Source organism: Furipterus horrens, unplaced genomic scaffold (genome assembly GCF_987537825.1).
Source record: "Furipterus horrens unplaced genomic scaffold, mFurHor1.1.pri manual_scaffold_9, whole genome shotgun sequence".
Lineage (NCBI taxonomy): Eukaryota > Metazoa > Chordata > Mammalia > Chiroptera > Furipteridae > Furipterus > Furipterus horrens.
Genome location: NW_028327179.1, coordinates 89,505,060 through 89,522,323, shown reverse-complemented (window position 1 = coordinate 89,522,323; position 17,264 = coordinate 89,505,060). Strand labels below are relative to the sequence as shown.

Here is a 17,264-nt window from a genome sequence, read left to right as displayed (position 1 = left end):
AAAACCATGCCCAGAAGTTCCCCACATCCGTCTCTGGTCTTAAGTGAGCTGCGCAAACAGGGCTCCCTCCTCTGTGGGACGTGCACCTGTGGGTGTCAGAGTCGCCATCCTCTCTCAGCAGCGCTCTCCTTCAGCATCTGTTCTCAGCCTCCATGTAGTGGTTCAGGGAAACGTGTGCCATGTTGCACCGGATCCTGGTGGAGTCCAGGGAGGCACACGTCCCAAGGGAGTGGCTTCTCCATACGTCTCTCAGAGAAGCAGAAGTCTGCGGCTCAACATTCCCGGTTACAGTCCACCTCCAGGCACCTCCCACGAATCCGTGCTTGGTTGGGCAGGTGCCCGCAGCTCCATCAGCTCTGCTGCCGACTCCCCCTCTTACGGCAGACCTCAGGGTGTGCTCTTACTGCAAACCACCTGGCTTCCCCCTTACACACCAACTACGGGGCCGGCTCCTCCCATCCACCCCCTTTTGGACCATGTAGCTTCTTTCTCCTCTCTTTCAGCCTGCCCTTATTTTAAACAGTCAGCCAGGAACTTCCCGTGTGACCTCATTCCGGCCGCTCCTATCACGTGCCACTTTCACCAGTTCCCCCGTATGTTTTACCTTCTTTCAGCTGCCATCTTTAGTCAGGGGAAGAGTTCCCGTTGACTTCTGGGGTGGGTGTCTGCCCCCAGCTCCCCCGGCTCTGTTATGGGTCCCTGAAAGCTCTCAGAGTCTCATACACCTTTTGTCCTGGGCAGCAGTCCTCTTGGTTCTAGAAAGCACGACTATAAGCCTGCCATTGTCATGCAAAGTATCTAAAATGCCATATGCCTTATCACCCACTTCCCCTAACCAAGGGTTGTGGGGGTTTTCCCCTATTTTCAGGAGACCCTCGCTCTGCACCCTGTTACATTAGCAAACTTACTGATTCATTAATTTAAAACAGTTTATTGAGTGTCTCCAATGTATGAAGAATGATGCTAGGGGCTGCGAGGTCGCAGACAAATTAACAACAATTAACATTTATCCAGTACGTACTATGTGCCAGACACCCTGGCTGGTTTGGCTCAGTGGATTGAGCGTCAGCCTGCGAGCTAAGTGTCGCTGGTTCGATCTTCCAGTCAGGGCACATCAGAGAAGGAAAACTCTGACTCCAAAAAACCTCCGCTGCCTTGCGGAATACCTCTTCAGGGGAAAGGCTAAGGGAGTAAACCCCGACAGAAAATCCGGAGCTGGAGTCCCTAAGGCGGTTTGACGTTGTAGTCAACACCGGCAACTCCTGCGGCGCACCTGAAGCCAAGCTGTATTGACTCCGTCTTTCCCTTGGACCCTTCAGCTGCGAAGAGAGGGGGCGTCTGCTGCATGGGCAACAGCAGACCCTCCATATCACCCTGCCCAGGCTCTGTAGCTTCAGCTTCACTGGAGAGGACACTCCAGATGTCGATTCAACACGGGAGGAGACAGATACCGTGTCACTCCCGAGTCGGACTGCACAGCCATTCTCGGCGGTGCAGACAGACTCTTAAGAAGCTACACCATCATCTCTCGAGACGGACGGCTGCCGAACGAACGAACTATGTGCCAGGCACAGTTCTTAACATTTTACATTTTTTAACTTACTTCATCCTCACTATGGCCCTGTGAAGTATGTACATGTTATATTCACAGTTTACAGACAATAAAATTCACACTCAAAGAAGTCAATTTGCCCAAGTTCCCCCAGGTAGTGTGTCTAACTGCAGAGACCACACTCAGAACCTCTTAACTAGTTCTCAGACTCAGAAAGGAAAAGACAGTGACCGAGTAGTTGAGACTCAAGAATGTAGACCTTTGGACTGAATGAGTCACAGAAATCATTTAATTTCTTTTTACAACTGAGAAAACTGGTTAAGTGACTTGCAAAATATTCCAGGGAGAATTATTAAGATGGACAGTAGCCTGATTTTAACATAATAAAAATACAGAGCACATCTCAGAATAAAATTAAAGAATTTATATTCTTTAGAGACTAAAATGAGGACTGAAATTAATAGATCAACCAAAGCCTAGAAAAAGAGATTGTAGTATTTGTAATTTTCAACTAGAAGGAAGAGGAAGGAGAAGAAAACCGTAACTCCAACACTCTGGACTTAGCAAAAAGAATGGTGATAGGTAATCAAAAACTCCTGAATGCCTTAAACAGGAGGAAATTGATAATAGATTAGATTAGCTTAGATATGGTAATATTAGGTTAGGGAGATCTAAATAAAACTAAAAACATCTATTCAAGTCACCAGACTGGGAAAGCAGAAATCATCCAAAATGCCAATCTCTTGCAGAAATTGCACACAGAATGAGTCCCCGCGTCCAACTGATTCTGCCAATTAGCTTTTGGATCTATTCCCATCTCTCCATCCTCATTGCTATCATCCTTCTAAGAAGCTGGCATAATGTTCTGTAAACTCTCACCTGAAATAACAACACAACCTGCCTCCTTGACTACAATCTCATTGTACTCAATAGTCTGAACAGTTTAAAATGCAGATTTGATTATGTCACTCCCCTGCTTACACCCTTATTACCCACAGCACAAAAACATACATTTTTGCTGTTTTACCAGGTCCTTTGAGATCTGCCCACCTGCCTCCTTCTCTGAGTGGTCAGTCTTCCCCATACACTCTAGGCTTTACCCACTGCCGAGTACGGATGACTCCATGATGCTCCCACACATCTGTGGGTGTGTTTTACATCTTCTCCCTTCTTGCAGTGGCTGCCCTGGTCAGTCTGGTTAACTCATCTTTCTCCCTTCAGTATCAAGACCCCTCTTTTGTAACACCCTGCATGACTTCCTCTGGGAATGTTAAGTGCTTTCTCCTCCATGCTCCTTGAAGTACTTACAACATTCATTAAAACTCTGCTTGCATGGCTTCTCTTCCATGGCACCTAGAACTCTGCCATATTCACATGTCCCAGGAGCGGACTTACGATATGTTGTCTCCTAGAACATGTTAGTGGATACTTCCAACAGCCCTAAGAACTAGGCAGGGTAAGTGTTGCCAACTTCAGTATACACATAGGTAATCTAGGGCTCAGGAAGGAAAAGTGGCTTGCCTGGTAAAAGCAGAGGGAGTAAGACGTTGTCCTTCCACTAAACCATGATGCTCTGGCTATGCAAAGCACAAAGAGCTGCACCAACATTCCACATATGAACATCACTAACCAACTGAACAAGGATATGTAAATCAGTCAACTGGTGCTGAAATCAGACATTAATATGCAAACAAACACAGACTTATTTGAGCTAAGTGGGCATGAATATGCAAATGAACTGGCTGCAATTCAGTTGATGTCATCACAATTTTAGGAACGAACATCTTATATTTTGACTATTACAATACAGGGTGGGGCAAAAGTAGGTTTACAGTTGTGGATACATGAAACATAGTTTACTTATGTATTACTATTTATTGACAGAGAAGGAAAACTCTGACTCCAAAAAACCTCCGCTGCCTTGCGGCATACCTCTTCAGGGGAAAGGCTAAGGGAGTAAACCCCGACAGAAAATCCGGAGCCGGAGTCCCTAAGGCGGTTTGACGTTGTAGTCAACACCGGCAACTCCTGCGGCGCACCTGAAGCCAAGCTGTATTGACTCCGTCTTTCCCTTGGACCTTTCAGCTGCGAAGAGAGGGGGGGTCTGCTGCATGGGCAACAGCAAACCCTCCATATCACCCTGCCCAGGCTCTGTAGCTTCAGCTTCACTGGAGAGGACACTCCAGCGTCATCGCAAGATGTCGATTCAACACGGGAGGAGACAGATACCGTGTCACTCCTGAGTCGGACTGCACAGCCATTCTCGGCGGTGCAGATAGACTCTTAAGAAGCTACACCATCGTCTCTCGAGACGGACGGCTGCCGACGACGACTATTTATTGATTATTATATTTTCCATATAAAAAACTGCAAACCTACTTTTGCCCCATACTGTATTCATGTAACAGTCATACATACTATAGTATAACATGGGCTTTTCAAGCTTAAAATTGTGATGTGGCCAAAAGTAACTCGCTGTTTTCACCCACATTAAAACTGCAAGTGAGGACTCAGATGTGAGCACATGGAACTCCGCAATCTCCGTACAGATCCAAGCTCCATTTGCAGTCCAGACTGAACAGCTACTTTGGAATTAGATTAGGCTGCGCCTTCATGAGCCAGCTCCTGTCAATATCTCCAGCCCAATCCACCATACGCAATCTGATACAATACACTACAATAACTGCATTTAAAACAAAGTTATTTTTCCTATGAGATTTTTAATAATAAAGTGGCATGGCTTATCCTACTTGAACACCATTCAGAAAACCCAGTATGTGCTTACAATTAGCTTTTGCTCATGCATAGTAACAACTTATATTTTCCTATCATCACTAGTGCACCAGTGATGCCTATCAGTTCTTAATCTCTTCTTGTTCTAAGGAACAATGGCCGAAGCCGTTCACAGCAGCTTCAGTGCCCATTCTATCCTGAAAGTAACTCATTATAATCAGTGGATGTCTATATACATAAACTGACTTCATTAATTAGTGGAAAGAGTTATAACCAATTCATGTTACGAAATGAGAAGAGCTCAACCCAGGCATCTGCCCTACTGGGAATCGAGCCAGCGACCTTTCACTTTACGGGACAAAGCCCAGTCAACTGAGTCACACTGGTCAGGACCACAAAGAACATTTTAAAATAAAATAAATATCTGTATTGCATAGAGTAAGGCTAAGAGGCAGTACACTCAATAGAATCTTGGTTTAAGAATACTTTTATTTCCTAAAGAATTTGAAGTAATGCATTGATCTGTTCATGACCTGGGGAAAGTATATTTAATACTTACTACTCCTTAAGAACAGATAAAGAAATTGGCTTTTATAAAAACTGTACTATAATTTCATTATAGGAGAAATCTTACATATAAGTAAATTAAGATTAGTCTTTTAAAAAGACTATAAGTATACAAAAAGGAGAATCAATTTTATACACTATTTTAGAACCTAAAGCACAAGAGATAACTATGAAAAATGAAGGTTATCTTGAAATACTTACATGCAGCTTTAAGAAGAAAAAAGCACACTTTTTCGTGTCCCTTGTATAGTGTTATTAACAATGATATTATACAAAATTGAAAAGAATTTCCTAATCAAATTTCAGGATATAAAACTTTAAAAGCACTTCTTATATTTTATGCTGTAGAACAAATGCATTGAGCATAAAATTTCTGTACCTCACTTCACCCAAAACATCCCTGAAAATGTGTACACAATTGAAATCTTGCTTTAAACTCTCCATTATGTAACAGCTTGCCATTTAAGAGATTCCTATTATATAGCCTTTTATAGAAAGAACAATCAACTCATGGTAAACCTTTTATAATACTGCTTTACCTTAAAGCAAGGCACCTGCAAATAGATAATTACATAGAGTGTCATTAAGTATACACAGCCGCAGTCACCAACAACTCATTAGAGAGGAAAACTCAAAAAATTCAGGTCAGGTCAGTATAAGAGGCTGGTTTTCCCTGATGCCAGCACTTCCATATTTACCACATAAAGCAAATCCTCTTAGAGTAGTCAATTCTCAAGTGGTTGGAGCTCTATAGGATATTTTAATGTCAGGGCTATAGAAATGCCACTCATTAAACTAATGGGAATAAAAGTGGCACTCTAAAGGTAACATTATTGAGTACAAACAGAAGTACTAAGTAGCCCCAAGACAGAAAAGAAACTGTAATCAAAACTCAGTATACATTTCTACTTGGATCAATGACAAATAATGTTCTCTACCCGTCTGTGAGTTTTATTATCTTTAAAAAGGAGTGAAGACAAATCACAGGACTCCTACTCTGTTTATCAAAGCTCCCACTAGGGTATTTCAAATAAGTACGCCTTTACTAACACATAACAAATAAGACACTGAGGATAGAGGCTTCTCTTCAGCCCATATATTTTCTAAAACATTTTACTGGTTTATTTTCAGAGAGAGGGGGAGGGAGGGAGAAAGAGAGGGAGAGAAACATCGACTAGTTGCCTATCATACATGCCCCAACCAGGGATAGAACCTGCAATGCAGGCATGTGCCCCAACCAGGAACCGAACTGGCGACCTTTTGACCCAGAGAATGATGCCCAAAGTGCCACACTGGTCAGGGCAGTCATCATATATTCTTTAGTGCCTAAATCAAGCCACGCATTGACCTACACACTGGAATGCAGTACTGAATAGAGCTTGCATTCTGAGTATTCTGAGGGAAGTATAGGAATTTAACAATTTAAAAAGACATGTTATATATTAAGAAAAGTGTAAGAAAAATAAAAAACATGTTGGGACAAAGAATTACTGGATGGGGTTAGGGGACAGGATGCTGAAAAGGGTCAGGGAGCAATAATGAAATTTGGGCAAGAGACCTAGATCTGGAAGTCATATGCACCTCAGGCACTAAGCAAAACTTGGTCCTGGCTGAGGTCACCTGGGACAGTCTCTAGAGTGAGCATATAAAATATCTCAGGAGCAAACGTTGAAACACTTTAAAGAGTACTTGAGAGGACTTCCGGCCAAGATGGAGGCGTAGACAGACACGCTGCATCTCCCTCTACAACTAAGAAGGAATACAACTACCACAAAACTATAAACAACCAGGAGTTCCAGAAAATCAAACTGCATGGAAGTCCAGCAAACAAAGATAGAAAGAAGAAATACTCATCCAGACAGGCAAGAGGGGCAGAGCCGGGGCGGAGAGAACGCGGTGTGGTGGCGGCAGCAGCGGCAGAAGTAGCGGCAGGCCAACAGAAAGCGCAGTCACACATTTTAAAAAGTCAGGAGGGACACCTGGAGAGCGTTCCCAGTTTCTCACCAGACCTCAAAGCTAATGGTCCCAGCACCGGGGAAAATCAAGCCTCATTGCTTCTGACTGTGCAGACCAGTGGGGGTTGGGGTGGAGGCAGAAAATGCCAGTCTCTCAGCAGAGTCCGCTTGTTTAAAGGGCCCCCACGGTCCTAGAATGTTCGCAGAATCACTCACTCTGGGAATGACAGCCAGGGTAGCAGATAGGGGGGCGGGGCGGGGGGGGGGGGGTGCCAGTTTGGTGCAGAAGTGGGAGAAGTGCCTGGAAAGGGGGCAAGTGCTGGGCAGGCGGCATTGTTCCCTCTCGGACCCCTCCCCCACATACAGCACCACAACGTGGTGAAACAGGTCGCCCTGTACTGACGAATCCCTAAGGCTCTGCCCTTACAACATAACAGGAGCGACAGCTCTACCTGGGACGTGGAGGCAAACAAACACAGGAGCCTGTCAGAATGAGGAGACAGAGAAGTATGGCCCAAAAGGGGGAACGGATCAAGGTTCCAGTGGGAGAACTAAGCGACAAGGAGATAGACAACCTCACAGATGAGGAGACAGACAACCTAACGGACATAGAGTTCAAAACACTGGTGATAAAGATGCTCACAGGCTTGACAGATATGCTTCAGTATGGCAAACGCATAAGAGAAGAAGTGAAGGCTATGCTAAGTGAAATGAAGGAAAATCCATACAAAACCAATGGTGAAGGGAAGGAAACTGGGGTTCAAATCAATGATTTGGAACATAAGGAAGAAAAAAATAGTCAACCAGTGCAGAATGAGGAAGCAAAAATTGAAAAAAATGAGGAAAACTTACCAAGTTTTGTGAAAGAGATGGACATACAGGTGCAGGAAACACGGAGGGTCCCGGGTGATCTGGACCCAGAGGGGACCACACCAGAATGCATCATGATTGAGATGCCAAAGGTGAAAGATAGAGAGTCCTGGAGGCAGCGAGAGAGAGGTGGAAAGTTGCCTATAGGGGGGTGCCTAGAGGACTATCAGATGATTTCTCAGAGGACACTTTGCAGGCAGGAAGGGACTGGCAAGCAGTATTTAATGTGATGAAAGGCAACCTGCAACCAGGATTACTCTATCCAGCAAAGCTATCATTTGGAATGGAAGGGCAGATGAAGTGCTTCCCAAACAAGGTAAAGCTAAAGGAGTTCATCATCACCAAGACTTTATTATATGAAATGAAAAAGGGACTTACTTAAGAAAAAGATCAAAACTATGAACACTAAAATGACAACAAACTTACAACTAGCAACTGAATCTAAAAAATAAAAACAAAATCCAACTAAGCAAACCGAATAGGAACATAATAATAGGTATGGGGATCATCTGGAGGGTTATCAGCTGGGAGGTGAAAGGAGGAGAAATGAGGATATGATGCAGGGACTAAGAAGCATAATCGGTTGGTACAAAATAGATGGGGAAGATAAGAATAATATAGGAAGGGGGGAAGCCAAAGACCTTATATGCATGACCCATGGACATGAACTAAGGGGTGTCGGATTGCTGGAGGGGAGGAAATGGGGGTACTGGCCGGAGGGGAGCAAAGGGGAAACAACTGGAACTACTGTAACAACTTAATCAATAAAATATACTTAAAAAAAAGAGTTCTTTAAGACAGAAAGAACATGAGGGGAAGAAAAAAACAATAGCTGCTGACAGGTCAAGTGAGATGAATACAGAAAAGCAAACACTGAACAAGCCAAGATGAAGGATGTAGGCAACCTCAAGGACAGCCAATTAGATGCAGCAAGGAGACTGGGGTGGGGGTTGCAGGGGAGGAATGCGAGACAAAGAAGTGGACAAAAACTTCTGGTCAAGATGGGGATGTAGGTAAACACACTTCACCTCCTTGCTCAACCACAGAAAGAATTACAATGAGACCTCAAAACAAAGAACACCCAGAACCATCAGAAAATCAAGCTGTATGAAGTCCGACAACCAAGGATTTAAAGAAGCCACATTCATGAGTAGGAGGGGCAGAGTTGGGCAGAGAGGTGTGGTGGGGAGAGGTGGCAGTGGTAGAACAGGTGGTCCCACATTCACGTGTGGGGGGTAAAATTTGGGAGGGATACCTTGGGAGCAAGCGATCCCAGTCCTAGGCCAGACGGCACAGCCCATGGTTCTAGCACCAGGAAGATAAATCCCCGTAACTTCTGCCTGTAAAAACCAGAAGAAACTGCCGGATTTTCAGGAGACTCAGCTTAAAGGGCTCACATGGACTTAAAACATATGCAGGCATGCACCCGCTAGGATTCAGCACGAGGGCAACAACTGGAAGGGCACCAGTTGCATATAGCAAGTAAGTGAAGTGACTGGAATTAGGGCGAGCGCTGGGCAAACCTCCAGAAGCCAGGCAGCAACACTGTCCCATCTCTGAGCCCTCCCCCCACGCAAAGCCCCAAAGCGGGTTGCCCTGCCCTGGCAAATACCTAAAGCTCTGCACCACACAATATACTGGTGCTTTTTATACATAGGCCATGCTACTAAGACAGGGAGTCAAAGCAGCTCTACCTAATACACAGAAACAAACACAGGGAGGCTGCCAAATTGAGGAGACAAAGAGATATGGCTCAAATGAAAGAACAGAACAAAACCCCTCCAAAAAAAACTTAAAGAAATGGAGATAACCAACCTGCCAGATGCAGAGTTCAAAACACTGGTGATCAGGATGCTCAAAGAACTCACTGAGTATGGCAACAACATAAAAAAGACCCAGGCAGAAATGAAGATTACACTAGTGAAATAAAGAAAAATCTATAGGGAACCAACAGTGGAGGGTAGGAAGCCAGGACTCACATCAACGACTTGGAACATAAGGAAGAAATAAACATTCAACCAGAATAGCAAGAAGAAAAACTGAGAATAGTATAAGGAGCCTCTGGGACATCACCAAACGTATCAACCTCTGAATCATATAGATACCAGAAGGAGAAGAGGAAGAACAAAAAATTGAAAAATTATAAGAAAAAATAATGAAAGAAAACTTCCATAATTTGGTGAAGGAAATAGACATACAAGTCCAGGAAGCACAGAGTCCCAAACAAGCTAGACCCAAAGAGAACCACAGCAAGACACATCATAATTAAAATGTCAGAGGCTAAAGATAAAGAAAGAATCTTAAAAGCAGCAAGAGAAAAGAAGAGAGTTACCTACAAAGGAGTCCCCATAAGACTGCCAGCTGATTTCTCAAAAGAAACTTTGCAGGCAAGAAGGGACTGGCAAGAAGTATTCAAAGTGATGAAAAGCAAGGACCTACAACCAAGATCACTCTACCCAGCAAAGCTATCATTTCGAATGGACTGGCAGATAGAGTGCTTTCCAGACAATGTAAAGCTAAAAGAATTCATCATCAACGAGCCATTATTACATGAAATGTTAAAGGGACTTATTTAAGGAAAAGAAGAAGAAAACTATGAACATTATAAAATGGCAACAAGTTCACAACTATCAACAACTGAATGTAAAAAAAAAAAAACAACAAATTAAACAAATAACCAGACAGGAACAGAATCATAGATATGAAGATCATGTGGAGGGTTATCACCTGGGAGGGCAAAAGGGGAGAATGAGGAATAAGGTACAGGGACTAAGAAGTATAATTGGTAGGTACAAAGTAGACAGAGGGATGTTAAGAATAGTATAGGAAATAGAGAAGCCAAAGAACTTATATGCATGACCCATGGACATGAACTAAGAGCAGGGGATGCTGGAGGGAATAGGGGTACTGGATGGAGGGGGCAATGGGGGGAAAATTGGGACAACTGTAATAGCATAATCAATTAAATATATTTAAACAAAAAGAAGTGGACATAGTTCTTCTAATTCCACAATGATAAAATTTTTTAAGTACCATTTTAATTTAAATCAATTATAGCTATTCTAATTTTTCCAGGGTTTTAATGTCTACTATCCCCCTAAAGTGGTCAGAACTAATAAGAACTTTATTTTTCAAATGAGAAAACAGAGGCACAGTGGGGCTGAATGAGCAATGAGTTTATTCTGGTCACGAGGGGCAGTATTTTGACTTTTTTAAACCCTCATGAGATCATGTGTTCATCAGTTATCTTATTCTGTGAAAGAATCACACATTAAACCTGAGAAGCTACACTAAAGATAAATGTTCATTAAAACTAGTATCTTTCTAACCTCTAATACGGCTGTCTAGCAGTCCAATGAAGCAGCAGAGAGGCTCAACACAACAGGAAGTCTCTGATGAACGAAGACACACAAACAAGTTAGCCTCCCACCTGTTATTTCACATGCATTGAAATAGCATCCCCACATCCTCGGCCCAGTTGCCAACGGCAGACTATATAATGAACCATCTGTACCACAACAGAGCCAACTGAGATGGGTTGATGATACCAAAGAAATCTTTTTATTTTTTTCATTCTTTTTCCCCCCCCTTGTGTGCTGTTAGGTTGAGTAACATTTTAAATAGCATGATAAATTGAAAATGTTGGCAGGAACTTAACTTTTGTAAAATTGGAGCTTTTTAAATGTTACTTTGATGGTCTTTTCTGGTGGGCTTCTTTACCGCTCTGCCTGCAACAGAAGGAAAAGTTCACCCTATGAACCAGACCACTAGGAGGCAAAGCCTGCAGCTCCGTGGTGTTTGGAGACAAAGATTGTCTGCCTGTCTCTTAGGATTTGACAGAACTATTCAATTACGCCTTTTCAAGGATAAGCTGAAATGCATATCCCACTGTGGTCCTTGCACCAGTCAGATTAATAGAATAACTGAAAAGGATGGTCATTTTTCATGGAAAATAGGTGTGATTTTCCCCCAAGTTTTCCTGCTGAAATGTTAAAAGCATTCATCAAATAAACGTTTGCTCCTAAATGGAACACCATCAATCTTTCACAAAAACTGGTCAGCTGATCTAGTCTCTCACCAAGCATGGGATGTGTCAGCTCAGCAAAATTATTTTTTAATGACTATTTTGAGCATGATATGTTTGAGGGCTACTTTCTCCCCTTGTGACCAGAGATAATAAATGCTCCTATTTTGCTGAACACTGGTAAATACAACAGAGTGTTGTTTGAGATTTTCATATTTCAATTAAGGTTTGAAGAATGGGGAAGTTCCTAGGTAAGAGTATAGCGATTCTTCAATTAACCATCCCCACAGAATGAAATTCCTCTGTAACTTAGTTGCATTTTAACACGTTTTGCAATTGCATATTGCAGTTCTGTCAGAGGCCAGACACAAGGACGACGTTCCTATTTAGTAAGGCTGTGTGTAACTGCAGAGAACAAAAACGCATCTACATATGGCCTCTCCTTCTTCAACTTAAAAACTAAAGGAGCCTACCTAGCTCAGACCTCAGCCTTCCTCATTCTTCCTGTCACTGAGTCAGCAGTATTTTTTGAACAATTACTATACCAGGCACTGTGCTAAGAGCAGGAAATAAGACAGTATTTCCCTTATGGAGCTTATAGCTTTGGGGTAGACTCAACAAGCAAGCACTAATTCACAACACAGTGTGGACCGGGCTCAGAAAGGGAACATGAAGGATGTGAGCACACATCAGGAGCCACAATCTCAGTGTGTGTGTGTGTGTGTACATAAGTGCATATGTGTGGGAGACCATGCATGCATGTGTGTGCATGTGTGTTGGGTTAGGGAAATGAGGCTTCTACAGAAAAAATGACAACTAATTTACTTTAGAAAGCTGATCAGAATTCAGCCAGACAAGACACAAACAGAATGTATATAAAAACTCTGAAGAGACAGTACTAGTAATTACAATATTTGAGGAGCAAGAGGAAGGCATAACATTTACTGTACGACACTTTTCTAAACACTATTCACAGCTTAACTTACCTGACTTTAAAAACAAACTCATGGGATGAGTACTCTTGGATCCCCATTTAGAGAAAAGAAAACAGAGGCAAAGTAAATGGGAAGCTAAACTTTACATGTAGGCAATCTGGGTCCAGAACTTTCCACTCTTCATGGCTTTGCTACTGTCTCTCAAGAGATCAGGGACCATGGTGGGAGGTTGTGCGGGTGGGGGGAGGGGTCACAACGCAACCAAGAATCATTCCACATGGCTACAACACAGTGTTTACTATACTATTCTTACTCATTATCTAACAAAAAAAGTGAGAGAGAGAATCTAGTATTAGTCACTTATCCTTGCTGACTACTCACGCACAAATCTGAGTGACAGGTTGCACTGCTCTCCCCTTAACTGCACGGTCTACCTTTTTATCTCTAAGTGTCCAAGGAAGGGCTGATAGAGCAGGATGTTGAGAGCAGGCAAGGTTGTCATGTGTGGGAAAAGGGGGATACAGGAACTCTCTGCATTTCCCACTCAATGTGGCTGTGAATCTAAAACTGCTCTAAACAATTACATTCACTAATTAATTAAAAAATGAAATTATCAGGATTCAAGCTAAAAAGAAAGATTTTGTTTGTTCTCATTAAAGGAACCACAGAGTGGGTCATCCCATCATTTGCTCCTATTCTAACTCTCTATCTCCTATAATTCAAGACTCCAAGATACACAACACACTTCATGTTCTCCAAAGCATACAGCAACACTTTAATATTAAATCAAACATCGGCAGGCTAATCTCCTTTTCCTTATATCCTCAAACATATGTCTAGGCTTTTCATTCTGATAACTATATGCAGAAGCTGTGGAATTATTACTGTAATATAACAATGAGAGAGCAAAGTAGGATCTACAGAAAAATGTACAGGTATTTAGATTAAAAATGAAGGTTAATATAGGAATGACTAGGCAATAGTCTTTAAACCCAGAAAGGCTGTTTATCTAATAATATTTTGATGGAGAGCTATGATGAGTCTTACAAACTAAATATTTTATTGTATAGGCTACTCACCTCAAAATAGTCCAAATGCCCCCAATGCGTCAACATTGAAAGTATCCTTACCCGTCCCTCAGGAGAGAGCGCACAGTTCTAAAATAATTTAATTAATCATTCCCTTCCTTCAGCTCCTCCAGCACTTTTATGCACAGCATCTACTTAGTTGTTAGCATTTACTTCCTGATATTGTTATTAACATCCATGCCTAAATTTCATAACCGAATCTTCTGTCATTATCTTTTATTTTCTGGCACCTGACTTCCATCCCTTCCAATGCCTAGGATGTTTTGCACTTAGCAGGCCCTCATAAATCTTTCTGAATTGATTACATTAGGTCCTTTGTGTCACAGAATGAAATTCTATTGGTCTGATTTTTATTTAATTATACTTATAATTTATTTCCTTAAGTATTTTTTTCCTTTGGATCATCACTGTTTCGTACCCACCTGTAGGTGTCGAATATTGTGTGTATCCAAGTTATATTGATTAGAAAACAGTATTTAGAGAAATCTTTCCTCCCTTTAAATAATGACAGAGGCCACATTTGCCTTTTTCCAAAGCTCAGATACTCTTGACATATTCCAGGAGTTACTGAAAACAACAATCAAAGTTAACAGTGGCAGCCACAGAAGACTGGTGTTCCCCCAGACTGTGGCTGAAATCATCGTTAAGCACGGAAGAGACTAACCGTGTACCTTTTTGCTTTGAGCTCCCACTAGAACGGTAGCAGGTCTGTAAGCCCTGTGGCCGCAGTAATAGTTTTAGCTGCTGTCAACAGAAGTCAGGAAATGACAGAAGAAAGACATGCCCAAGTCTTTAAGTCTTTGCTATCTTCAAAGAATCCTGCGAACTCAGACCTCGGATCCGCGCGTCACACGCTCAGTCTTGCAGAGACGCAGCCACTCACCTTGGAGTTCTCCACTGCGGCTGTAGAGCTCCCTTCTCTGCTCTCGCAGGTAGGCGCTCATGCTGATGGCGTGGGAAGACGACTCAAACCTGCAATGCAACGCAGGGTCCCAGATGGTTAGGTGGCAACCAAAGAGGCGGTGTCCAGCTACGTGTTCCAAAAGGGTCCCACTCCAGGCTGTGTGACGCTCCCTAAAGGTCCACAACCAAGACACCCTGACTATTCCATGACGGGGCCAGGGGCAGGCTGCCAGCGACCTTGACTCATGAAGGAGGGTCCTGGCTAACACACCCCACAACAGTATTTGGATCTTCTGCTCATTTCCCATTTCAGCTGCTACAACTCCGATCTGTTGCAACTTTCTTTTGCCTCCCGACCCTCTGCCAGGACTCCAATACACACAGCAACAAGAGTATCTTATAATGTCATTATACTTCGCCTGTCCGGCTTGAGAACCAACAGTGACGGCCGGCTGTCACTGCAGAAATCCCAGCTCCTCAGAGCAGACATCTTCCTTCTCTACGTCCCCCAGTTAGAGGACCAGGACAAAGGACACGCTGGAAATGCTGCTGGTTAACTACACCAACGAAGGAAAGCAACTATGGTCTCTCCTTAAAACCCCAGAAACCGTCCAGTTTCTGCAGGGCTGCGAGGTTACCAACCTGCGACCTGCCACCTGCAGTGTCTGTCCACACCTACCCAGGAACTATTTCAGGTCAAAACCATGGGGGCACGCTCCTGATTTAGAACGGGTCTCTATAATCTAAAACAATACTACAAAAAAAAAAAAAAAAAGCACAATCTGAAGATAAACTTGTAGATAAGGAGAAAAACAGTTAAAATGATGACTCCACCAAACAGCAAATTCTCTGATATGCTCAGGAGTTCCAATTCAAATGTGCTGTCTTCGAAGTCAGAATAACAGGTTGCCGGGAGAAAGTCTTCTAAGGCTTGCTGCCGCCAAGGGGTCAACAGCAACACAATGAAAGAGCGACAGTGACAATGGAATAGGTTTCCGGCAACAAGGAAGGAGCGCTGCTGCTTTCTTAATGATGCCTTCTTTATCCAGCCCTGGACAATGGAGGTGACCACCAAGATGAATGTCCGTCTGAGGGCAACACTCGGGTTACCTGATTCTCTCTCTGCACCCCACCAAGAACTAAGAGGACACTCGCAGCCAGAAGGAAGGCCAAGTGTGCAGGACTTAAAGTGCCACCTGCCTGTCAAGTACAAAAAAGAAGCCACTGACCTCCAAAAAGCATGCTGACAGCTATGGATCAGAACTGACAAGGGAAAAAAAGAACCTCCTGAGCAAAGAAAGGAGAGGCATGCATTCTACAGTAAGAGAGAACTTACACCCAATTCACCTCGGCTAAGGACAATGAAGTCCTTCACAGATGTGATAAAAAGAGATTATAGCTCACCAAAATCTTAATCTTTTATGACTTGATGTGTTTTGCTACCTGGGAGTCCTTTCACGTTTGGAACAAGCCTCAGACTGATACAATTTTACAGTAAAAGGGGCACCCAAGGTGATTCGGTCTCACCTCCTCATTCCACAGCCTGAGGCCCTCCGGACAGGTGACCTGCTCTGGGACACAGGGCTCATCGATGGCGGGACCCAGACGAGAAGAGGCAGGTCTGTAATAATGACCTAATTCTGTGTGGGCGATGATTTTGTTTGTTTGTTTCTATGCGATATTAATAAATGTGTAACAATTGTTTAAGGTCATTTACTCATTTCCAACCATTTACGTGCTTTCCGAACTCACAGTTCCAGGATCGGCTAAATGTTTGACAATGGCCTCAGGTTGAAAGTTAGGAGTGATGGTTGAGAGCATGAAATCTAAAAACGCTGGCGCCTGATTTCGGCAACACACCTACATCTAGATGGGAAGCCGAGCTGGGGGAGGGGCCGAGGGGAGGGAGGCCTAATGGCAGCATCTGAGGCAGCCTCAGTGTCTCTGCCAACCACCCGCCCTGCGTCTTCCTTGCTCACTGGCACAGCTGCAGTTCCACGTGGTGTCCTGCTACCTCGCCCACTCTTCACTCAGGAGAAGTGGCTCCCTCTCCAGCTGGGGACCCGTCACCAGAGACGAAACCTAACTGGTTTAAGACCATCACCGTGATCTGTTTACCCTGCCGGTGACCAGTTTAGGAATGGGCATAAGACCTCATCCTAGTCTTTTGAGGAAAACTTACAGAGGGGCTTTGTCACTGGCAGGAAAAATTAGTAAATGTATAAGTAATAATTTTAAATAATTTTAAAAGGATTGGAGATGGCAGAGCCACTTTGGAAGACAGTTGTCATGCTGTTTTACAGAGTTAAACACAGCATGAACCAGTAACCCAAAGAGCTGCAAACTTGTACTTACACAAAACCCTGCACATGAATGTTTATAGTAGCTTTTCGGAAGGAACCAAGATGCCATTCTACAGCTGAATGAAAAACTGTGGTACATCCACACAATGGGATGCTATCTAGTGATACAAAGGGAGGATCTATCAAATCACAAGAGACATGAAAGAACCCTCGGTGCATATTGCTAAGTGGAAAATCACTCTGAAAAGTCTACATACTGTGTAACTAACTATGAAAGGCATTCTGGGAAAGGCAAACTAAGGAGACAGTTAAAAGGCCGGTCGTTGTCAGGGGT

The 17,264-nt window shown here is 43.3% G+C and overlaps 1 protein-coding gene across 1 annotated transcript in view; it reads right to left on the bottom strand.

Annotated features, from left to right (window-relative positions):
- Positions 1-17,264, bottom strand: part of EXOC4 (exocyst complex component 4) — a 689,199-nt gene that overhangs the window by 477,384 nt on the left and 194,551 nt on the right. The window contains exon 9 of the mRNA XM_090287528.1: positions 14,608-14,696. Coding sequence (XP_090143654.1) covers positions 14,608-14,696 — 89 coding nt within the window. The remainder of the gene's footprint in view (positions 1-14,607; positions 14,697-17,264) is intronic.